Raw genomic sequence first — 14,703 nt, forward strand, 5'->3', positions numbered from 1 at the left:
AACTTGGTAAAGCAATTAAGTGGTGCATGTGCTTCTCTTGATGATACCTTGTCGTTTGATGACCTTGAAATGAATAAACTTGCAGAGAATTGTCAATGGTTTGTACTTTGTATACAAATATCAAGTGGAAGGCACAATCTGCAAAAAAAAATTTATGTCCCAAGCAATTTCCAAGAGATTAAAAACCAAGCAAACTGATGTAATTAGTACAAAGCTAGATTCTTTGAGCATTTGTTGGACAGTTGCAGCCACGAGATATTGAAAAGCAGTTTTAGCAAAAAAAGAAAAAAAAAAAAAAAAAAAGATGATGATTTTTGAATTTAAAAGATCTCACAAGTATTTTTTGTTTTTCCCTCCTCTTGGACTTGTGGAGCTTAGGGCCAAAACAAAATTGCCATATGGCAAAACCCAATGGTAATGAGCCCGTATGATTTATTTATCACTCTTGGTTAAAAAGTAAAAGGATATGGTTTCTTAACAAGTTGATCTAGTAGATATCCACGTTAGGTTGTTTTCAGTGTGGGTTGGATGGGAAGGGAAGGGAAGGGAAAAGAGTGGATAGGAAGAAACTTGGGGGAGGGCTGAGAGTCTGTGTGGTTGTCATCATCTTGATGAAAAGGAAAGGTTTAGGGCTAGGTGGGGGTCCTCTTGTTATGGAACCAGGTGGGCTCCACCCCACAAGCTCATCATGGCCGTCTGCTTTGTCTGATGTTTATGCAAGGTAGGTTTCATGAAAGGGAGAGGTTCTCCGCCCTGTCTGTCTGGGTCCATCTGCTTCATTTAATCTCTAAAGTTTTTTTCCCCTTCTTTTTCTTTAGTATTATATTACATTTCAAAGAATATCTATTTTGCAGCTCAAAGATACACTTCCCAACAGTTCTTGTTTTATGTACTGATTTTTAAGTATTATATTGAACTGTAGTTTGTTGATTCTTTAGTCTCTACAATGCATTATGCACTCCCTTTATTTATGGATGAGTTTAGATAATTTATATACATCAGCTTCAGTTACTGATTACCTTCTCTCATGGAAATAGATAATCGGACAAACAAATTTGCAAAGATATCTAGGAAAGTGGAATCATACAGCTAATGTTCTGTCATTATGCTAGAGGTACCAGACAGACAACATTATAAATTACGAGCTCAGTAAATGTTTCTGTGAACGGCTACCTCCTAAGTCTACTGTCTGAGATTATGAAACTTATCATTCATGCAATACATACGTTAAAGGTTTCCAGATGTCTCAAATTTTCAGCACCATCAAAACTTAAAAACAGCATCTTGCACGCCTCTTATTATCAACTTCAGCTGAATTGCTGATTCATCCTTCCGGCTAGCAACATTCGAAATTCAAACATGCATGCAACGATGGGCGAAGACAGATGAACCAACAGGCAACACGTTCAGATATTCGCAGCGTAATAGAGATTATGTTTGTTTACTCGGGTTTTACGGTGACGAACACATTCCTCCAAGACAAGCAACATCCAACAGGTCCCCAATTCTATTACCTGAAATTTAGAAGGGAAAGATTAAACAAAGAAGAGACGGCCCCGAAAAATGAATGGTGAAAATCAATATGCTGTCTAAAATGATTATTTTACTAAATTTGGCTAATAAAGTTCGAATAAGATTTTGCTTCAATGAACTATATACCTCCAAGAGCTCAGTGTTCTCAACAGCCTTTTCACTATCAAATTTATGAGGAAACTGTAGCTCATAGACTAGGCAATATAAAAGCATAGGAACCTAACAACCAGGAACAGATGAGGGAAACCTGAAAATAACACGACAAAATGAGTTTAAGTACAAACTAGGTTGGTGGAGCACTATCATGTGTTGCAAAATGCGAGGAATAATTCAAATGCTTACACTTCGAAGAGAACAGCCATAAAGGCTCTGCCAAACTGCAATGAATCATCTAGTGTGGCCTCATCTTAGAATCCTAACAGAAGTAAAAAAACAATATCTGACAAATTAAAAATTAGCCCATATCATCAGCTGAAAAGATATATACAAAGGGTAGAAATGTAAGAATCTTCTCACCAGTGAAAATGAGATAATAGCTGAGCAACATTTTAGGAAACCGCATATGCGTATAAACTACCTGTTCAACAGTGAAACACAAAAAGATCTTTAAAATGGGAGAAAAAGCATGTGGCATAGAGATGAACTTAATATAATGATACTACATTAGTAAAAAAAAACTGTTATGATATTTCATTCAGCAAAGGAAAAAAAGGGTATAAAATTCAGTTAACTAAATTGCTTATATCATAGGACATAAATGTCCGGCAAACAAGATCAATAATAAATCAATTTTAAACCGTATAGAATAGCTAGTAAATCTAAAAATATTATTAGAACATTCCACAAACAGATACAAATTCTTACTCATATCCCTTTTTTAATTTCCTTTCTTCTAGTTGGTGGGCTGGGTGGTGCTCTTGATTAATTAAAGAAAAACTTTTAAAAATCGAATCAGATACAGAATAACATTGGTCGAAGAAAACCACATAATACATATATTACCTTGTCCAAGAATCAAAATAGCATTTGAAGCCAAAGGAATAACATCTTCAATCTTTTCACTAGCGAAAATTGCTTGAATAACTAGCAAATAAGACGGAGACAAATAAGCTAAAGAAATAGAAAGTAGCAACGAGTAAACATACAGGTTTCATTTGAATGGTACTTTGAACAATTACATAAACTTGACTATTCAATGAATTTAGCCAGTAAAATAGGTGACTATGAAAACCTGAGATCTGCATCAGCTTTTCCTCATTCTCAGTCCTATCATTTTCACTGACCGCAGCCACAATGTCAGATGCTGCTACCACATGCAAAGAATGGTGACCATCTGATAGCCATACGGTTTGCGTTCCTGCAAAGTGGTGGCAAGTAACCTTTAGTTACAGAGTCTGGAAGCAGTGCCATAGTGACGAGACAGCTCATGGTTGAAGTTAAGGTCAAAAAGCATGCAAATAAAGATTCAGATAAGCTACCATGACATGAGTATCACTAGTATCATTTTGAGTAAACCAATCCTTTGCTTTCTATCTCCTTCCAAGATGACCAAATGGCCAACTACGAAGAACATGCTATTCCTACACTGACCAGTTAACTGGTGGCTTACCCAGTTTCAGTAACCTATATACATGACAACGTGCAATAATATAGCACAAGACTTCTGGTCTTCACCATTTATATATCCAAAAATGCAGATTTTTTTTTTTTTTTTTGGTTGCTGAAGAAAAGAAAAGAAAAGCAAAAATGTGGATTAACTGAAGGGGAGAAGCATACTAATGGAGCTATAGACACGACAACTTTGCAGTTTCAGCAAGCTATATACATGACAACGTGCAGTTACATAGCACAAGACTTCTGGTCTTCACCATTTAGATATCCAAAAATGCAGTTTTTTTTGTTTTTTTGTTTTTTTGTTTTTTTTTGTTTTTTTGCTGAAGAAAGGAAAAGCAAAATTGTAGATTAACTGAAGGGGAGACGCATACTAATGGAGCTATCAGCAAGAACTGCCAGCTTTTGCACATTTGTAACTTGAGGCAACTGTCGGATGTGAGGGGTCATGTCTGATCCAGTTACACGGTTGAACCAGCACAAAAGGTGTAGATTCCCAGCTGAGTCCAATATTAGAAACTTTTTTGGGGACAATGCTTGAATAGAAATTGCCTTCACGGATGTTATCACCCTTGACTTTGATGCCTCAACATCCTTGCCACTAAATGCCAGAAAACATGCTCCCGCCTCAGAGGAATCTTGCCTTAATCTTACAGCCCTCTGTTTTACTGCATGTTCAACTACTTGATTAGCAACATGAGCAAAATTAACAATATTATCTAATGAATCCCATAACTAATAAATAATGTAAGGGTCTTCTGGCTAGACACAGAGAAAGGTAATTTGCAAATATAACAATAATAGAATATCTTTGAAAACCTACAAATACGTAGACATTAACTTATAAACCAATTAAGGATCTCACTTTCATATCAGGAGAAGAAAAGGCAGTTCCTAATTAAAGCTCTTTTTCTAACAATCAGTAATTTACCATCTAGAGGCATCCTTATGAAATTAACCAAAGGACAGCGCCTTGCTTAATACGAGTAGCACCCATGTCCTGGTCAAAAGAATACCTATAAGAGAATTGTCAATGGAAATTACAAACAAAAACAAAAACATAAATCTGTTAAACTATCTCGGAACAGGTCTGACTACAGCATTCAGTTAACCAAAAGAGGAAGCAACAAGCTACAACAGATTTAATGCTAATTTACAAGCATATGTATCAGTTCACGACCATGAGGTGCAGTTGCCAATTTCTCTTTTCTTTTCCTCATTTTCCCCCTTCTCCAAAAGCAACTTTATCTATATATTAATTTTCTTTTTCAGATAAAAAATTCTAAAGGTAAGACCATAATAAATTGATGTTGCACGCTCTCGAGCAGTTTTATCAGATGCAATTATGCATCCAAAACGTTGGATTTATAAGAGGTCAAAAAGACATGGCAATATGAACTAGTTGACCAACATGGACAGTTCATTAATACTAGTTTACGAACATATAGGACGCACAAACATGTCAAACATGAACAAGTTAAAAATATACTTTCACTTTCCAAAATGCATATTATTTTGAAGTAAAGAATGTCATCTGAAAACTAATGATAGCACAAATGCGTAACAGGTCAAACCATGGTCAATCAACTATGACTTGGGCAAGTTTTCAGGATCTATGGCTGCACTGCACCAACAAGAAATAAAACTAAACTACCGAACAGACGATGTAAGCAAATGCAAAGTCTTTGGATCAGGACGAATCCAAACATCAGAAAGACATGTCTATTTTGATTAGTTTATATTCACTATGTATTTTAGAAGGCAATATAGTTCCCAGAGCTTACAAAACCAGTCATCATGGATTGTCCCAGCCAAGTTGATTTGTTTAAGGTTGGTTTAGTTTCAAGTCAAATGGTTATTGGCTAAACGGTTTCACATTGCTCAAACATTCACAGCTCTATTATCTAAGCATTCAAACAAAAACATTCTACAACATATGCATAAAAGACCATAAATTTCAACTGAAAGAAACCAATGAAACCTCTTCTACTTACCGGAAACAAGATGCCTATTGCTTTTTCCGTCTAAATAACAATTGCAAGTTCTCTCCGAAGACCCTTCAATGACGCATTTGCCGCACCGATCGCCGCCTTCAGAATGCACGTAATCCTTCAAATCACCAAGCACATCAGCACCAATAACGCCATTCGGCAAACGCGATTTTCGACCGTCAGATTTCGAATTGGGCTGCAAATTCTTAACCTTTTTAGCCCTTCCTTTGACGAGCTGCCTCAAATTGAAAACCCTAACTCCCCATTCCTCGCCCAGGATCAAGACTCCGAAAGAAAGAGTAATCGAGAACACCGGCTTCGAACACTCGATCACTGCGCACCTCATCAATTTCACGACCTCGTCGTCCACCAATTTCACCGCGAAAATCCAAGCCTTGGAGCCGGAGACCGAGTACATGGCGAAGAAATTGACCGATCCAGCGAGCTTGACCGAAACGCCATGGACGGAATCAACCAAAACCCCAAATCTCTCCACAAATTGGAAGTCTTTCTGATTGCAGACGACTCGAGCCTTATGGAAAAGCTTCTTCCCTTGCAGAATATAGAACCGGAGGAGGATGCGGGACCCGCCGGCGTGGGGACCGGAGGCGACGAACAGGGGGCGGGGCTCGGCGGAATTAGGGTTTTGCAGGAGGACGAATGTAGAGGAAGAACATGGTGCGGGGACGGTGGTCTGTGGGGGAGGGAGGGAGGAGGATATGCGGAGAGGAGAGAGAGAGGGGTAGAGAGAGAAAGAGGAGTCGGAGTGCATAAGGGCTAGAGAGAGAGAGGTGGGCTCGAAGAGGAGAGAGGTTATGTGAGGGGAAGAGAGAGAAGGGTTTGGGAGGTTGAGCTTCGAGGCCTGAACAACAACCATTAGAGACAGGAACACCCACGACGCCCACCGCCGTCGCTACCGCCACCACCGTCGCCGCCGCCGGCTGAGATTTGGTTTGTTTCTTTTGGTTTCAGCAGCGTAGACATTGATGGTTTTGGAGACCATGGTTGAGGAACATGATCAATATTTTATTTATTTATTTATTTATTTATGTTTTGGAGATCCAAAAGGTTAATTTAAAATTCAAGCAAAATCAACTTACGTCTTTTTTGTTTATATATATATATATATATATATTTAGTATAATAAGAACAATTTTAATACTATTTTTATACCAATTTTAATTTGTGCCATTTTTTGTTATTAAATGAAATCTTTTATGTTTTATTATTAACTATGTGAGGAAGAAACGGTCATATATATAATAATAAAATTGTTAAAAAATCTAACTTAAAAATTGTTAAAAAAACTAGTATTATTAAGGGATGTGAGGGAGAAACGGAGGCATCTATTAATAAAATTGTTGAAAAAAATCCAACTTAAAATTGTTAAAAAAACTAGTATTTGTTGAAATATAACAAAACAAATTATAATATATTATCTAATAATAAAAGTTTGTCATTTTAATTTGATTTTGTGAACATGTCATGCAGTGCAATTTTTACTTGTGGTGTGGTGTATAGCATTAGTATGCTACTCCTGGATTATAAAATTGAAAGCCTTATGCCCGTACTATTTATATTATCTAATAATAAAAGTTTGTCATTTTAATTTGATTTTGTGAACATGTCATGCAGTGCAATTTTTACTTGTGGTGTGGTGTATAGCATTAGTATGCTACTCCTGTTTGTTTTTTATTTCTTTGTAATGAGTTTCAAAGGATACATTTACTTTTATTTGTTAATTTATTTACTCGTGACTAGCGGATTTTTGGATATATTTTCGACAAATGGATATCGAAGAGGTCGTGAGTTTTATAAACATTTTAGAGGGACAGATAGTCGCTTTGTCAAAAAATTTATTTTTCCTTCTTTTCTTTTTTCTGCCAATTGGGTGTTTTCGTGTTAGGAAATCTTCACGGTGGATCAGGCTCTTTTAAAATTTTACTCCACCAGCGCGGCATTTATGGCTTTTGTTTGCACATTTTATCGGTTTGGGACAAGGAATCATCATACACTTAATACACCAGCATACACCATAGCCTTTCTTTAAAAAATGCTTTTTTACCTGTCTGTGTGGGGTGGGATCCACTAGAATAAAAAAATGAGAGTGTTTATTTCACAATTCAAATTGAGTTGTATTTTTGAGAAAAAAACACTAATAAAAAAGGAAAATTTAAATTTTTATAAAAGTAAATACTATTAGAGTCCTTTTGAATTGGCCTAAAAAAAGTTATTTTTAACTTATTTAATCTAAAAGTCACTTTTAAATTTGTTTGGATGAAAAATCTTAAAGTATTTTTAACTTTTTTAAGCACATTTAGAATAAATCATCTCCTTAGTACTTATCAAAAAAGTGCTTATAACAAGTTTTTTTATTTACATTTTTAACTTTTTTATTTGTGAACAACAAATTAAATATCTCATTCATATCTTTTTATTACATTAATTTTTATAATAAGTGTTTTTGACTATTATTCAAACAAGTTTAAAAGTTCTTTTTAAATATAAAAATATTTTTTCAAGCACTATTTATATACTAATAAAAAAATTTAAACTTATGCTTATTTTTTTTACTATTTAAAAGCATAAACATAAACATAAATTATCCTAAACGGACCTTAAAATAGAATTTGAGTTGTGCTTTGAGTTGTAAATAAACTGAGGCTTTTCTCTCTTCCACGAAGACAAAGCAAGGTTGCTAGAAGCAAACTCAAGTTTCGTTTACTTTGCAGATTTGAGTTTTCAATTCGAGCTGAGATGTGACAATTTATGAGAGCTTTTTATTGTGGCAAAAAAAAAATTAGATGAGACATTTTTTAAGAGCTTTTTACTGTAAAAACATAAAATTAAAAATTTAAATTGGTGAAATGAACGAGACCTCAATGTGCAATTATGGTTAAAACCTCACCCAATCTTGAGGTGGTATTTAGTTGAAGCTTCTGTCACCAAACCATGTCAAAAGCTTCAGTTGTCAGATGTTGCCGGAAGCCTCCGTCACCGGTGTCAACGGAAGCCGCTTTCACTTCGTTGTCAGACCTCACCAAATGCTAACTATTGTCCTTCCATTACTGAAAGAGGAAAATTATTCCTCTTCATAGTCAGCTTCCGCGACGATCTCGTCATGGACACCGAAGTGATCTCTACTCGATGTGTGATCTCCTTAATGTGCATAGAGTTGCCATTACCTAAAACATTCAATTCCTTACTTCTCAATCGCATTCCTTGTTTTTAAGCTTTAATTTTTAGGTAATCTTAATAAATATCTATTTAAAGTACATGAATCATAATTTTTATCCTTTATTCTTGATTTATAATATTTTTAGTCAAATAATTATATAACAAAAAGTATTTATCATGAGTAAGGGGTAAAGGTCTAGACTCATACACTCTTAGAGGTAAATTCTGTTGGTTTCTAAAATGATTTCATATGCAAAAACGTGTGATTAGCGAATCGTGTATAACAAAAATTTTCGTATAAAACTTTAATATATCATATAGATTACATTAATTTATACACGAATAAATTAATCAAATTTATTTATTTACTTAGTGACCGATTAAGATGATATGTTAAATTTTTTGACATCGAATGTTTCTCGCTCCAAGCTAGTTTAGAACACCCGAATCTTCCTCGTCAATTTCTTGAATCTATGAGGACGTGTGTGTGGACACACTTGAAACAAAATGGGATTAACGAATAAACACTCAAGATTTCTACGAATACCAAAACATGCACGACGTGTAATTTTTGAAGAAAAAATTTCCTTCCCACGCTCTATAAAAAATTCGGCCACTATGCTACTAGGAGAGAGCAATTTATACAAGTTCTTATTTTATAGAGTAGTAGTCACACTCTCAGAAAAAGTCTAATATTTATCTCTAAGATAAAACTTGTTAATTATCTCTCATTCTACCAAACATGGATAATAGATCAATAATGAGCCCGTTTAGTTTACTGATTCAAGTTAAAATGTAACTTTATGTGATAATTTTTTACTATAATAAAAAAGTTAGATGTGACTGTTTTTGAAAATTTTTTATTGTAGTACAACTTAAATTCTAAATTCAAATCAATAAAATAAACGGGGCAATATAATCCACTTGTCTAGAAAGACTTTTGTGCTCATCACTTGCCTAGAAACACTTGCAATGTGTGGTGAACGCAAAATAATTTATGCCCATTGGCTGTCGGACATTGGCACCACTTCCATGAGAAGACCACTGAGAGATTTTGGTATCAGACTCAGCGGACACCAACCAAAATTCACCAAACCAACGAACAAGCACAAAACGACAATGAATTATCAAAGAAAAACAGAAGCACAAAACGACAATGTAAGCACACACATAAATAAAATAGTGTCACCTCTATCAACATCAGCCATTCATATTGGATAATTACAATCCACTACAACATTACTTGGACAAAACGAAAACACTAACCATAACTCCAAAAAAAAAAAAAAAAAGGGCCCACATAAAAAGTTTATAAAAAGCCAGCCATCATATATTATTTATTGCATCACCGTGAGAAAAGAAACGGATGGCATTATCACAAAGTCACCACCGTTGATCTAGTCGGTGTAATTAGCGATGGTGGCGTGGGCCTCGCAGGACTTGGCGGATGGGCTGGGCTCAACAGATGGGCTGGGCTCCACAGGCTTGACGAGGAGCTCCTTGGGTAAGTCCTTAATGCCCTTAAGGTAGAAGGTGTAAAAGAGCTTGAAGGGGAAAATGATCTGCTGCAGCTTCACCTGGCCGTACACCCCCTCGAAGATTCCAGAGCCACCAGTCACGGCGAGATACGTGTCCTCGTAGGTCAAGTACGATCCCTGCACCGATATGTGACCATAGTCTCCGAAGTAAAAGCTGTAGATGGCCTCGTACCGGTCACCTTTCGTTTCCGGTTTGTTCTGGATCAGAACGCATATTCCCGCCGTTATGCCTATCCGTTTTTGCAGGTCTCCGGTATACAGCTACAATCACAAGAATAAATAAATAAATAAATAAACGAAATGTTACTAAGAACAGGTTAAAAAAAAATGTGGTTTTCTTTCGAGATGATGACTGACATGGGCAATATTTTCCCGAGAAAGTAAAGGCTCTTTAACTTAATATTTATAGTCAAGTGGCAAAATGCTTGATTCTTTCTTTTTATTTTATTTTTGAGAAAAATTAGAAAAATTACAGTAAATTAAAAAAGGGAAAAAGAATAATTGACTTACTTTGTTGCTAAAAGGGACGAGATCTCCAAGAGAATTAACAGATTTCTGGCTCAATCGGAGGTACGCAGGACTTCCACGATCACGCTCGTTGATTTCATACACATAAAGCTCTTGAACTTTTGCTGAAACACCAAAAATTCAAAAAAAAAAAAAAAGAACAAACACATAAGTTGAAGAAATAATAACTCCAAATTAATTAAAATGTAACAAATAAATTTGTGGAGGCGCAAAAGAAGAAAGAAATAATTACTGGGTGGCCTTTCGGAATCTGATGGAGTAGTACTGGCCAGCTGGGATTTGCAAGAGAAGGATCGTTTGGGAAATGATGAAAGAGAATATGGGTTTGAGATCTTGAAATTAGGTTTGAGAGTTTTCGTAGTTGGTGAAGAAATTAGGGATTTTCTTGGAATGTAAAGTTTGACAGGGGAAAAGGATGTCAGAGCTCTCATAGCAGAGGCCGAGGAAGCCATTGGTGAATAAAAATAGTGTTTGGTAAGCGAGAAAGTTGTGGGGAAATTGAGAGTGGAAGTGGAAGTGTAAGGCGAAATGAGTTTGTTTATAAAGACTGGGGAAGAGAGAAGATCTTTAGACAATAGTCTATAGAGTTGAAAATCATGTCTTTAAAAAAAAGAAAAGGAAAATCACGTGGTGTTCTTTTTTTCTTTTCTTTTAGGTGGACGGCGATGCGTTAAAAAATAGGATTTGTTTCAAGTTTTTAATTTAAATTAAAATATAATTTTATATAAATTTTTTTTATTATAATAAAAAAATTAAATGTGATTATTTTTAAATTTTTTTATTGTAATAAAATTAAAAAAATTTAAATAAACACGTGTAAAGTAGTACGTTTGAAAATTTATTTGGGTCAATGACTACGTATTCGTATGGGGAAAATTGGGAACGTTCCAACTTCCGTAACGCTTTGGGATTTTTTCTATATGTTTGAAAGCCGAAATCTTTCGTATTAATTGTAAACGTGTTTCGGGGTTCCGACTTTGGACGGAATTTTTTTTTTGATAATTTGGACGGAATTTTTGGTTTTGTGCTTTCATGTATTAAGGGGAAAAAAAAGGGATATGTTATCGCACCTTTTTTTTTTTTCAAGGTTTTGTAGTTGCAATGCTAAGGTGTCTCTGCCTCGGTAAAAAAAAAAAAAAAAAATTTAAAAGAGAGTACTTTGGAATGATTTATGTTTTAAAGGCTACTTACAATCACATCAAAATAAGAAAATTATCAAAATCAATAAAATATTACATAGATATGAGGGTCCACGATAGAACCCTATTTCATATTACCCAATCAAAAAAAATTTGCGAGAAATTTCGTAGAACTTTTTTGTTTAGGAATTCGAGTCTAAACAATTGTGGATTGAGATTTTTTTTGTTGGAAGTATGGGCGGTGTAGGTATCTCTTATTACCCAATTGGGGGAGAAAAATGATTCCCTCAAGTGTGAGAAAAAGTTGCCAAAGATAGTTCTTTGCAAAGAGCGGAACTAGCTGGTTGCTACTTTATATATGATGAGAAGAGTGTTGTCGTGTTGTGAAACCTCATTCAGGCAGACTTTGTTGAGATCGCTTAAGTCGACGCATATTTTTCAGTTCCCGTTGGGTTTGATCACTAGAACGGGGTTTGATACCTAATGTGGGTAATGGACCTCCCTGATGAACTTATTATTGATCAGCTTGTCGACCTCTTCTTTCAGCGCTTCATACCTCTCGGGGTTCATCGGTCGACGTTTCTAGCACTTGGGCGGTTATGAGGGGTCAACGTTTAGAGAGTGACATATTACCTCGGCGTCGATCCCTTCCATGTCGGAATGATTCCAGGCGAAGACATCTAAGTTCTTCCTGAGGAAGTTTTCGATCTCAACCTTAAGTGATGAGACTAAGCCCGAGCCCATTTTTAGCACTTTAGTGGACTCGTCTTCATCAACTTGGATTTTCACCAACTGCACGACGGGTTGAGACCATGTGACTTCCTCTTGGATCCTGGGGTCTATGTCCTCGACGAGGCTCTGGTGAACCATCCTTGCCTCCTGTCTTCCTGGCTGGTCATATCCGCGCAGGGCGTCAGAGTATGCAACCCTAGCTTCATACTGGTTGCTCTTCATTTCGCCCACGCCATTTAGGGTAGGGAACTTGACATTTTGGTGGTAAACGGAAGTTATGGCCCTTAGCGCCTGAAGGGTTGGTCTTCCAATCACGGCGTTGTATTGGGAGCCTCCTTTTATAACCACAAAGTTGGCCATTGTGGTAGCCTGTCGGGGTTTTTCTCCGGCGATTATAGGTAACCGGATGGTCCCCTGGGGGGTGACGGAGTCCTCAGTTAAACCATATAGCGGCCTGGAGGTTTTTTCCAATTGTTCCTTTTAGATCCCCATTTTCTCCAAGCAATCGGAGTATAGGAGGTCCATCGAGCTCCCATTGTCTACCAGGATTCTGCACACGGTGTGGTTTCCTATCATGGCTTCCACCACCAAGGCATCGTTGTGGGGGAAATGAACCCCACTGGCGTCATCCTCGTTAAAGGCCACGTCGGTGTGACCGTACCTTGGGGTTTTTGCAGCGGAGACGCTCCAGAATCGCTCCTGATAAACCCCCCGGCCTCGTGGGTGTAGTCCTTCTGAGACCTTCTTGAGTCTCCTCCTATATAAGGACTGCCGAGGACAGTCCGTATGACACCGACGGATTCGCGATCCTCTGGGCGTTGGTTCTCCTCTCGGCGTCGACCGTCATTTTGCCCACCATGGTCGTCATTTCGAGGTCTCCGTTCGGCCCTGAACTCTTGTAACCTTTCTTCGCGGATTACTCTTTCGATTTCATCCTTGAGGTCGGCGCAATCGTTGGTGTGGTGGCCGACATCGCCGTGGAACCTACAGAATTTCTTCTGGTTCCTTCGGCTGGGATCTGACTTCATCGGTTCCGATCGGCGCAGCAAGTTCCCGCAGCCGACCTGATTGAAGACCTCCTCGACTCCTATCGTTAGCTCATGGTAGGAATCATATTTTTGGAACAGTCGAGGCTTACGGGTATCCTCTTGCCTCGGCTTATGAAGCGCTCGTCGTCACGGCGGGCTGCTTGTCTCCGTTTCCTCCACCTCGACGCTTCTTTCCATCCTGTTTCACAGGCGTCGACCCTTGTTTGGTTCCTTTATTCTTGTTGGACCTGTGCTCGGGGTCGTTTGCGTCCGCCTCTTCGGTGTTGATGTACCCCTGCGCTCGCGCCAAAAACTCCCTGTAGCTGGACGGAGGTTTTAGGTTCAGCTCTCTTTTGAATGGGGTAATTTTCTTCATGCTAGATAAGGCCCCCATCAAGGCCTCTCTATCTGTTATATCCATCGTGGCGGCAACAGCTTCCCCATATCTCGCGAGCCATTCCCTTAGTAACTCGTTCGGCTTTTGGTATATCGTCATCAGATTCTGCTTTGGGGGGACATACTTTTTGACCCCTATGAATTGGAGGGAAAACGCTTCTTTTAACTCGTCCCAGCTCGAGATAAAGTTTGGCCTCAGCGTCCGGAACCATCTTCGGGCAGAATCCGTCAAATGGTTTCGAAAGGCCCGGCACATGATCTCCTCGGCATAACCGTGCAAGAGCATGTGCTCTGTGTACATCTCCAAATGGTCGTCGGGATCTCCTCGCCCATCATACGGTGGGATTGACGGCGACCTGTATTTATCGGGGAGAGGGGGCGCCATTATTTCTTCGGTAAATGGATGGTCATGTGTGCGGCTGGGCGTGATATCGACGTTTGCCACCTCAGCCACACGACCTATATTCTTTTTTAGGCCCACCACGTCCCCCGTCAGTTTTTGCTCTAGGCTGGCCATACGTTCCATGATGGCGCGTGATTCTTCTGTCGAAATGGCCGAGCCGGCTACTCTCGACGCTTCTGCCCTCTAAGTGTTGGGTCTGCCTCTGTTGTGAAAAATCGTAACGCAAGTATACGCTATTGCAATCAAGTAATATAATAGTAAATAAGAATATCGTCCCACGAGGATTGTTGTTTACTAATTACCGAAATTATATTAACCCTAATTTTATTTGAATACTTGAAAAGAGAGTTTATAAAATTAAGTAAAGTAAAACTAAAACAATTAAATAAATTAAACAATGCTAAGCAACGGATGAAAATTCAATAGATTAAGATTCTAGGGTTTCCGATTTCACCAAATTAATCATGTTCAAATTCTCATAATTCAAGAAAATTAACATTCAATCCTATACTGACAGCAATTTCTCTAAAGCAATTATTATTCTTTCTCAAGCAACAATAATATTAATCCAACAAGCAAAATCTACATCTCTGTCAGACTTCTAAACCTGTTGAAAATCATTAAGTG

General features: G+C 37.7%; 3 protein-coding genes across 3 annotated transcripts; all 3 read right to left on the minus strand.

Moving 5' to 3' along the window:
• Window positions 1-1,084: 1,084 nt before the first annotated feature.
• LOC21392027 lies at window positions 1,085-6,012 on the minus strand. Its single transcript, XM_024170358.1, has 8 exons — window positions 5,139-6,012; window positions 3,519-3,812; window positions 2,765-2,890; window positions 2,536-2,616; window positions 2,050-2,110; window positions 1,876-1,948; window positions 1,660-1,780; window positions 1,085-1,514 (listed from the first exon to the last, which is right to left on the minus strand). The coding sequence occupies exons 1-5, from the start codon at window positions 6,010-6,012 to the stop codon at window positions 2,082-2,084; spliced, it is 1,404 nt and encodes a 467-aa protein (XP_024026126.1). The 3' UTR covers window positions 1,085-1,514; window positions 1,660-1,780; window positions 1,876-1,948; window positions 2,050-2,081.
• Window positions 6,013-9,483: 3,471 nt separating this feature from the next.
• On the minus strand, window positions 9,484-10,941 carry LOC21392028 (allene oxide cyclase, chloroplastic). Its single transcript, XM_010105515.2, has 3 exons — window positions 10,611-10,941; window positions 10,361-10,482; window positions 9,484-10,111 (listed from the first exon to the last, which is right to left on the minus strand). Exons 1-3 carry the CDS (start codon window positions 10,828-10,830, stop codon window positions 9,710-9,712), a joined length of 744 nt encoding a protein of 247 aa, XP_010103817.1. The 5' UTR covers window positions 10,831-10,941; the 3' UTR covers window positions 9,484-9,709.
• A 2,466-nt stretch (window positions 10,942-13,407) lies between these two features.
• On the minus strand, window positions 13,408-14,199 carry LOC112092969. The gene has a single exon (XM_024170359.1). The coding sequence runs from the start codon at window positions 14,197-14,199 to the stop codon at window positions 13,408-13,410; it is 792 nt and encodes a 263-aa protein (XP_024026127.1).
• Window positions 14,200-14,703: the final 504 nt, after the last annotated feature.

This window comes from Morus notabilis, unplaced genomic scaffold (genome assembly GCF_000414095.1).
Source record: "Morus notabilis unplaced genomic scaffold, ASM41409v2 Scaffold1006, whole genome shotgun sequence".
Taxonomy (NCBI): Eukaryota; Viridiplantae; Streptophyta; class Magnoliopsida; order Rosales; family Moraceae; genus Morus; species Morus notabilis.

Bases quoted from the DNA above. Each gene is read 5' to 3' on its own strand.
- LOC21392027 (XM_024170358.1), bottom strand. From the start codon at position 6,012: ATGGTTGTTGTTCAGGCCTCGAAGCTCAACCTCCCAAACCCTTCTCTC. The intron at 2,891-3,518 runs GTATGCGTCTCC...ACCACTTTGCAG, and splicing joins TCTTGCTGATAGCTCCATTA to GAACGCAAACCGTATGGCTA. The intron at 2,111-2,535 runs GTAATATATGTA...ACTGTTGAACAG, and splicing joins TATTTTGATTCTTGGACAAG to GTAGTTTATACGCATATGCG.
- LOC21392028 (XM_010105515.2), bottom strand. From the start codon at position 10,830: ATGGCTTCCTCGGCCTCTGCTATGAGAGCTCTGACATCCTTTTCCCCT. The intron at 10,483-10,610 runs GTAATTATTTCT...TTGGTGTTTCAG, and splicing joins AGATTCCGAAAGGCCACCCA to CAAAAGTTCAAGAGCTTTAT. The intron at 10,112-10,360 runs GTAAGTCAATTA...TTGTGATTGTAG, and splicing joins TCGTCCCTTTTAGCAACAAA to CTGTATACCGGAGACCTGCA.
- LOC112092969 (XM_024170359.1), bottom strand. From the start codon at position 14,199: ATGGAACGTATGGCCAGCCTAGAGCAAAAACTGACGGGGGACGTGGTG.